The following is a 9,358-nucleotide window of genomic DNA, read 5'->3' as shown; positions in this document are numbered from 1 at the left end:
AGCCTATTATACACAGTGAAGTAAGTCAGAAAGAAAAATGCCAATACAGTATATTAACACACATATATATGGAATTTAGAAAGATGGTAATGATGACCCTATACAAGAGACAGCAAAAGAGACACAGATATAAAGAATAGCCTTTTGGACTCTGTGGGAGAAGCCAAGGGTGGGATGATTTGAGAGAATAGCATTGAAACATGTATATTACCATATGTGAAATAGATGACCAGTCTAAGCTCGATGCATGAAACAGGGCATTCAAAGCCAGTGCACTGGGAAAACCCAGAGGGATGGGATGGGAAGAGAGGTGGGAGGGGTTTTCAGAATAGGGGACACATGTACACCTGTGGCTGATTCATGTCAGTGTATGGCAAAAACCACTACAATACTGTAAAGTAATTAGCCTCCAATTAAAATTAATTAATTAATTAAAAAAACTAAGATCATGGCATCCAGTCACTTCATGGGAAATAGATGGAGAAACAATGGAAACAGTGACAGACTTTATTTCTTGGGCTCCAAAATCACTGCAGATGGTCACCACAGCCATGAAATTAAAAGACACTTGCTCCTTCGAAGAAAAGCTATGACAAACCTAGAAAGCATATTGAAAAGTAGAGGCATTACTTTGCCAAGAAAGGTCTGTCTAGTCAAAGCTATGGTTTTACCAGTAGTCATGTATGGATGTGAGATTTGGACTATAAGGAATGCTGAGGGCCGAAGAATTGATGCTTTTGAACTGTGGTGTTGGAGAAGACTCTTGAGAGTCCCTTGGACTGCAAAGAGATCCAACCAGTCCATCCTAAAGGAAATCAGTCCTGAATATTCATTGGAAGGACTGATGCTGAAGCTGAAGCTCCAATACTTTGGCCTCCTGATGTGAAGAGCTGACTCATTAGAAAAGACCGTGATGCTGAGAAAGATTGAAGGCAGGAGGAGAAGGGGATGACAGAGGATGAGATGGTTGAATGGCATTATGAACTCAACGGACTTGAGTTTTGGCAAACTCTGGGAGATAGTGAAGGCCAGGGAAGTGGTGTGCTGCAGTCCATGGGGTTGCAAAGAGTAGACAGGAGTGACTGAACAACAACTCTCATTTGGGGCTCCCTTAAAAAAAAATCTGTGCAGATAGTTGTGCCCTTAATCTAGGCCATCTATACTATATTAAAATAAAAATGTGACATAATTGTTTCACCTCACAATACAAATTTGAGACAATAACATAAAATTCTACGTCAAAACAAAAAACAGTCATAGTAAATTTCCTGAATAGCTGTCGTTTGATTAAACACACACACACACACATACACACACAGACAATATGCCGTTACATTGTAGATAACATATCTTTATTTTTAAAGTTAATTTTGGATTTATAAAGAAAGCTTTACACCTTTTGGGATATTTGATTTTGCAATAAATCTTCATCCTTTTATGAAGTAATGACACGTGGTTCACTTGAAAGTAGGAAAAGAACTATTAGAAACAGAAGTTCTCATTCTGAAACTTGGTAGCATGAATCTTAAATTTAGCTAATTGAGAATGAACCATGAAAAAAAGGTCTGGAGTGTTCTAACCAACTGCCTAGAATTTTAGACACACTATTTGACCTTTGACCTTAAATAGACTTCAATGTCAGTAATAAAGGACGACACGCCTCTTTTTTACCTAGCTATGCATAAAGGGCTATTATTACCATGACTCAATGACACAATCCTGTCATTAACAGCTCTCAAAGCCAGAGTGAACACTCGTGGGTTTCTTTAAGTTTTATTTTCTAATTTTATGTTCAAAATACAATTTTGTTTTCTTTGGAATGCACGTTCTACATTGGATCACTTTCTTCTAAAATCCAATATTCCTGATTTATATGAGCTCTCAATCAGTGGCCTAATTTTGAGATGACATCTTTAGGCTCTGATTTCATCAACAGAAAGACCAGTACGACAGGAAGTTGCGCTGACGCTACCACCGTATGTAAACATCCCAGGCATTTTGATTCCGTGTCCGACACTCATTGTTTTTGTTTTCCGTTTCGTCAGAAGGTTGGCCACAGTGCCCAGGAGTGCCTGCACGTGTCTGTAAGCCTTTATGAGCGTTCACGATCCGAAAAAGCATAGGGGCGGGACCTGGATGAACCCTTGACACGGGCAGGTGAGGCATCAGCTGGGACTCCGACAGCGGCCCCCTAGTGGGCGGGACAGGCCGAGACCTAGCACCCGGGCTGCCAGGGGGAGAAAGACCCGGCGGCCGCGGAGAATAGACCGGCGCCTCAAGGGCAGCCCGGAGGGGGCGTGACCGGCTAGCGGGGGCCCGGCCGGCGGGCGGAGGCGGGCTCTTCGAGGGCAAGGCGGAGGCGGGGCCGGAAGACAGAGGCGGGGCTGGGAAGAAGGGGGCGGAACCGGGTGAGGAGGCGGGATCGGCGGGTGGAGGCGGGGCTAACTGCAGGGAGCGGGCCGCGGGCGGGTCAGGGCCGGAAGACAGAGGCGGGGCTGGGAGGAAGGGGGCGGAACCAAGTAAAGAGGCGAATTCGGAGGGTGGAGGCGGGGCCGCCTGTGGAGGAGTGGCAGCCCGGCGGGCGGGACCGCGGTTGGAGGAGGAGCAGGCCGGCGGGGCGGGGCCACGGGCGGAGAGGGGGCGTGGCGGGGGCGTGGCGGCGGGGCGTGGGCAGCCGGGTAGGGCGGAGCCGGAGGGCAGGGTCGGGATCTCCCGGGCCGCGGTTGCTGGCCCGTCTGCTCGCTGCGGCCCCGCACTAAGACCATGTACTGGCGCCGCGCAGCGCTGGTGGGGACTCGGCTCATCCCGGTCAGGAGCAGCTCAGCCGGCCGGCTTGAGGGGCCAGCGGGAATTTCGGGCTCCGGGTAAGCGGCTCTGCGAGCAGCACGAGCTGGGCGTGGCTGTGCGGCCTCGCGGGGGTCTGGACCTAGCGGTAGGCTGGGGCGGCTTCTTCCCGGGCGCCCGGTACGCCCCGAGTCGATCGAACCGCTGAGGCGCCTCGGAGGGCGGGAGGCCGGGAAGGGACCAGGAGAGAAGGTGCCTTAAGTGTTCTTGGCGATTTCGGGACCACGTGATCTTCAGATTGCACAAGCCTAAGTCTTGCTGGCTTGAACCTCCCCTCCTCCTCGGTTAGTAGATACAATACAAGATGCCCTAATAAATTAGTATTTCAAATAAACAGCGAATAATGGTTTGGTTTAAGTATATTCCAGATATTGAACGGAACATACGTAGGCTAAACAGTTATTCGCTGTTTATCTGAAATTCTAATTTAACCGAGCGATCTTTATTCTCATTTGCTAAATCTGGCTCCTGCGACAGGAAGTGGAAGTGGCGCTTTCTACTAAATGGCCAGGTCTTCGAGATAGGACGGTGTCGCCTCTTGCTCGAGCGAGGTCGGTGAATACCCGCGGCCCCGAGGCCTGCGTTGCGAGACCGCCTTCTCCCGCGAGGCCAGTCAGGGCTGTCTTACCAGCTCGCCTATCTGTACATCCATCCCTCTGTCTGGGACGTTATTCCTAACTCCTCAATCTGTTAACTTTTGCCACTTTTGCAAGACTCGAGGAGCCCCTTGATTAACCTCTGCTAAACTAGAAACCCCCTCCAGAAGGTGCCAATCACATTGTGTAACTATTTGACAAGTCCTGGAGGTTCAGTGGTGTTTTTACAGTGATACTATCCCTGCGGCATTTCAGCCCTTTGCCTGCTTAGCACATAGTAGGTGTTCCATAAACGTGGCATGGCTAGTAGCTACTTCATTAATGGAGAAGAGAAACGTGTATTGAACAACTTACTTTTTTTTTTTTTTACAACTTACTTTCTTGACTGAAATTGGAGAAAAGTGCCTTCCAGTAGCTTTCTCTTTTCTTTGGCAGGGAAGGTGATGTTTCAGAATACACCTTCCACCTCCTCTTAGTACATAAGGAAATATGGTCTTAGGAAAGTTCTACTAGAATTCCTGCTTCCAGAGTAGATGCAAATAGTAGATGCTTTGGGAATGCTAATTAAGTGTTGGAACTGAGATGAAAAGGATGTGTTCTTTTAGTTGATAAGACAAATAGATTGATGTGTTGTTCCACCTAAGCTCCTACTTAGGTCCACACCTTCATCCCTTAACCTCAATTTTCTTTCCTGAAAGCTAGATAGTAAAGGACACAGGCCTTTGTGATATTAGTAAACAAATACTTTGACAATGCTATTTTGTACTGATAGCAAGTAAAACTTTTCTCTTTCATATGTTTGGATATATATTTGCATATTGGGTTGCTCTGAATGGATCTTATCTGATATATTGTCCTTAATGTTTAACTGCACTGCTCTTTAAAATTCATTTTAGGATGGGGAACAGCACATCGTCATCTTTGGGAAATGCAGCAACTGCTCCCGTGAATCAGATCCAAGTGAGTGATGGGGGACATGTAGGAAAAAACTTTCCTTGGTGGAAATAGAGTTGTCGTACATATTTAATATGCTTATCTAAACTTGACATAGTCTAGTAAATTAATTACTAAGTTAATATATTTTTAAATCTGCTATCAAAATCATGCATGATACAAAGAAGTTCTGGATCGTTTTCTTAGTCAGAATTTATGAGATTTATTCTTTTTTTGGCCGTGCCAAATTGCTTGTGGGATTTTAGTTCCCCGACCTGGGATCGAAAGTGTGCCCTCTGCAGTGGAAGCACAGAATCCTAACCACTGAACTGCCAGGGAAGTCCCTATGAGATTTATTCTTAATGGTGCCTTCGCTCCTCTAAATTGGGTCTATGAGGTTGACTGCTCTTTCCGTCTTCCCCACCTCAGGTTTCCTGTTGTTACCAGTCAGGGTGCCTTAGCCAGGCATACTGTTCATTTCTGCCCTGAGAAGCTGTTTTTCTAAAACATAGAACCTAGTTTGCAGTAGTTACTCTATGACCAATCCTCTCAAGGATACTGTGCACTGCTGTGTTCTCTTGTCTTTCTCTTGCTTGAACTGCTAAGCCTAGTTAAATCTGCCTCAGAAAACTCCTCTTGTGTATATGTTTTTCTACCCTTATAGCCTACAGGATATTGGAGAAGGCAGTGGCACCCCACTCCAGCACTGTTGCCTGGAAAATCCCATGGACGGAGGAGCCTGGTAGGCTACAGTCCATGGGGTCGCTAAGAGTCGGACACGACTGAGCCACTTCCCTTTCACTTTTCACTTTCATGCATTGGAGAAGGAAATGGCAACCCACTCCAGTGTTCTTGCCTGGAGAATCTCAGGGACGGGGGAGCCTGATGAGCTGCCGTCTATGGGATCGAAGAGTTGGACATGACTGAAAGTGACTTAGCAGCAGCAGCAGCAGGCTACAGGACATACGTATTTCTCTGTTCCTCACCACCAAACACCACTACACACAAACATTTCTGCCTTTAGTTTATTTGACTACAAAAGTATTGACTCACAGCTGCTGAATATAACAATAATGTTGGAGACCTGTTGTGAGGGATTGCTTCTTTAAAATAAGAATAGGAAACCATGAGGAACTTCCCTGGCAGTTTGGTGGTTAAGATTCCATGCTTCCACTGCAGGGGGCACAGGTTCAATCTCTGGTCATGGAATTTGGCCTCACAATTTGGCCAAAAAAACAAATGAAAAGAATATGAAACCATGAAATATTTAGCAAGGACAGGGTTGAGAAAATGTAAGAAGGAAGGTTCAAGAAACTGTGACACTGTCATCCTGAGTTTCTGCTCAGTTTGGAATCTCTCAGTTCAGTTGCTCAGCTGTGTCCGACTCTTTGCAACTTTATGGATTGCAGCATGCCAGGCCTCCCTGTCCATAACCAACTCCCAGAGTTTGCTCAAACTCATGTCCATTGAGTCGGTGATGCCATCCAGCCATCTCATCCTCTGTCCTCCCCTTCTCCCTTTCCCAACCTTCAATCTTTCCCAGCATCAGGGTCTTTTCAAATGAGTCAGTTCTTTGAATCAGCTGGCCAAAGTATTGGAGTTTCAGCTTCAGCATCAGTCCTTCCAATGAATATTTAGACTGATTTCCTTTAGGATAGACTGGGTGGATCTCCTTGCAGTCCAAGGGACTCTCAGGAGTCTTCTCCAACACCACAGTTCAAAAGCATCCATTCTTCGGCGCTCAGCTTTCTTTATTGTCCAACTCTCACATCCATATATGACTACTGGAAAAATCATAGTGTTGACTAGATGGACCTTTGTTGACAAAGTAATGTCTCTGCTTTTTAATATGCTATCTAGGTTAGTCATAACTTTTCTTCCGAGGAGTAAGCGTCTTTTAATTTCATGGCTGCAGTCACCATCTGCAGTGATTTTGGAGCCCTAAAAAATAAGGTCTCACACTGTTTCCATTGTTTCCCCATCTATTTGCCATGAAGTGATGAGACCAGATACCACGATCTTAGTTTTCTGAATGTTGAGTTTTAAGCCAACTTTTTCACCCTCCTCTTTCACTTTCATCAAGAGGTTCTTTAGTTCTTTTACACTTTTGCCATAAGGGTGGTGTCATCTGCATATCTGAGGTTACTGATATTTCTCCCGACAATCTTGATTCCAGCTTGTGCTTCATCCAGCCCAGTGTTTCTCATGATGTACTCTGCATATAAATTAGATAAGCAGGGTGAAAATATATAGTCTTGACATACTCCTTTTCCTATTTGGAACCAGTCTGTTGTTTCATGTCTAGTTCTAACTGTTCCTTCTTGACCTGCATACAGATATCTCAAGAGTCAGGTCAGGTGGTCTGGTATTCCCATCTCTTTCAGAATTTTCCACAGTTTGTTGTGACCCACACAGTCAAAGGCTTTGGTGGAGTCAATAAAGCAGAAGTTGATGTTTTTCTGGAACTCTGCTTTTTCTATGATCGAACAGATGTTGGCAATTTGATATCTGGTTCCTCTGACTTTTCTAAATCCATCTTGAACATCTGGACGTTCACGGTTCACATACTGTTGAAGCCTGGCTTGGAGAATTTGAGCATTACTTTGCTAGCATGTGAGATGAGTGCAATTGTGTGGTAGTTTGAGCATTCTTTGGCATTGCCTTTCTTTGGGATTGGAATGAAAAGTGACCTTTTCCAGTCCTATGGCCACTGCCGAGTTTTCCAAATTTGCTGGCATATTGAGTGCAGCACTTTCACAGCATCATCTTATAGGATTTGAAATAGCTCAACTGGAATTCCATCACCTCCACTAGCTTTGTTTGTAGTGATGCTTCCTAAGGCCCACTTGACTTTGCATTCTAGGATGTCTGGCTGTAGGTGAGTCATCACACCATTGTGGTAATCTGGGTCATGAAGATCTTTTTTGTATAGTTCTGTGTATTCTTTCCACCTCTTCTTAATATCTTCTGCTTCTGTTAGGTCCATACCATTTCTGTCCTTTATTGTGCCCATCTTTGCATGAAACGTTCCCTTGGTATCTCTAATTTTCTTGAAGAGATCTCTAGTCTTACCCATTCTGTTGTTTTCCTCTATTTCTTCGCATTGATCACCGAGGAATCTCTACATCACTATTTGTCAGGGCTTCCCTGGTGGCTCAGATGGTAAAGAATCTGCCTATGATGCAGGAGACCTAGGTTCAATTCCTGGGTCAGGAAGATCCTTTGGAGAAGGGAATGGCTACCCACTCCAGTATTCTTGCCTGGAGAATCCCATGGACAGTGGAGCCTGGTGGGCTACAGTCCATGGGGTCTCAAAGAGTCACATGCAACTGAATGACTTTCACTTTACTATGTTTCAGCCACCAGGGTGCTCTTCTCTCTCTAAATTTATGGTCTCAGTGTGTCTCTAACCTGAGGCAGCACAGTGAAGAAGGAGCACTGGCCTTGGTTTTGGGACAGGGTGGGTTGAATCCCACCCAGTGCTGTGAACTCCTCAACCTCAGTTTTCTTACATGTAAAATGGATTCAGTAGTACATCTCTGGCCTGTCTAGCTCTCCCTGAGATAGACTTTTGTAGTAAATATTGAGAGTGAGCAGAAGAGAAGCATGGAAATAGATTTGCAGACACATAGACTCTTGAGACTCCCTTGGACAGCTAGGAGATCCAACCAGTCAGTCCTAAAGGAAATCAACCCTGAGTATTCATTGGAAAGGCTGATGCTGAAGCTGAAGCTCCCATACTTTGACCACCTGATGTGAAGAGCCGACTCATTAGAAAAGACCTTGATGCTGGGAAAGATTGAGGGCAGGAGAGAAGGGGATGACAGAGGATGAGATGGTTGGATGGCATCACTGACTCAGTGGATATGAATTTGAGCCAAGTCTGGGAAATAGTGAAGGACAGGGAAACCTGGCATGCTGCAGTCCATGGGGTCGAAAGAGTTGAACATGACTTAGTGACTGAACAACTGAACAGACACTGACTTGGAACCCTTCTGACCCCCGAGGGTAGATGTAACTTCTGAACCACTTTGTCCTACTCTCTGATTTTTGACCTTCATCTTGAAGGTGCTGCTTATGACTCGCACTAGGACAGCCTAGCAGATGCTTGGGTGCTAGATCTGTCCATTCAGAAATTCCCAAAGGACCTGGGCATTGACATGCACAGAGTTCAACAAACTTCACCCGTGAAGTTGTGACACAGATGCCCAGCGAAGCCTCGGGGTCTTTGTGATAAAGGCAGGCAGGATAGCTTCCAAGGCTAATATAGCTTCCAGGCTGATGTTAGAATTGTCGGGAATGTTTTTCAGAAATAGTTTCTGACCTCTGCCTCAAACCCACTGAGTCAGCATCTCTGGAAGTAGCTTTTCCAGGAAAAATGAATGCTGGGGAATATCTTATCAAAACAGTGATGACAGTTGTTTTTTTTTACTATAAAGATATAAAAGGAAGGAGTGGAAGTTGAAGGGAAAAACTATTGTTTATACCTGGATCCTTGAAAGCCTTACATTTTGAAGAGAATTCATACATCATTGGGGCTTCAGGTGTCACTAGTGGTAAAGAACCTGCTTGCCAATGCAGGAAATGTAAGAGACATGGGTTTGATCCCTGGGTCAGGAAGATCCCCTGGAGAAGGGCATGGCAACCCACTCTAGTATCCCACGGACAGAGCAGCCTGGCAGGTTACAGTCCAAAGGTTTGCAAAGAGTCAGACATAACTGAAGCGACTGAGCATGCATGTATACGTCATTTTTCACCATTGAACATTAAGGAAGTGGGTCGATCATTTTGTAAAATATAAAAATACCAAATTACCATGCTATACATCTGAAACTAATATAATAATGTAAGTCAGTTATATTTCAATGTAAAAAAAAAAAAAGCAAAGAAGGGAATTCTCCAGTGGTCCAGTGGTTAGGACTTCAGGCTTCCACTGCCAGGGACATGGATTCAATCCTGGTTGGGGAGCTAAGACCCCATAAGCT

The 9,358-nt window shown here is 45.2% G+C and overlaps 1 protein-coding gene across 6 annotated transcripts in view; it reads left to right on the top strand.

Moving 5' to 3' along the window:
• Nucleotides 1–2,015: 2,015 nt before the first annotated feature.
• Nucleotides 2,016–9,358, top strand: part of GLRX2 (glutaredoxin 2) — a 22,510-nt gene continuing 15,167 nt past the window's right edge. For 5 of the 6 annotated variants that reach the window (XM_010832103.1, XM_010832102.1, XM_010832104.1 and 2 more), the window contains exons 1-2: nucleotides 2,670–2,864; nucleotides 4,337–4,400. In XM_010832103.1, coding sequence (XP_010830405.1) covers nucleotides 2,764–2,864; nucleotides 4,337–4,400 — 165 coding nt within the window. In that variant the 5' untranslated portion in view covers nucleotides 2,670–2,763. Of the gene's footprint in view, nucleotides 2,158–2,669; nucleotides 2,865–4,336; nucleotides 4,401–9,358 lie in introns of those variants that run through there. The other variant, XM_010832107.1, reaches the window with a different exon arrangement.

Source organism: Bison bison, unplaced genomic scaffold (assembly GCF_000754665.1).
Source record: "Bison bison bison isolate TAMUID 2011002044 unplaced genomic scaffold, Bison_UMD1.0 scf7180017864537, whole genome shotgun sequence".
In the NCBI taxonomy this organism is placed as follows: Eukaryota; Metazoa; Chordata; class Mammalia; order Artiodactyla; family Bovidae; genus Bison; species Bison bison.
The sequence above is the reverse complement of the archived record's forward strand: the minus strand, read 5'-3'. Positions and strand labels throughout refer to the sequence as shown.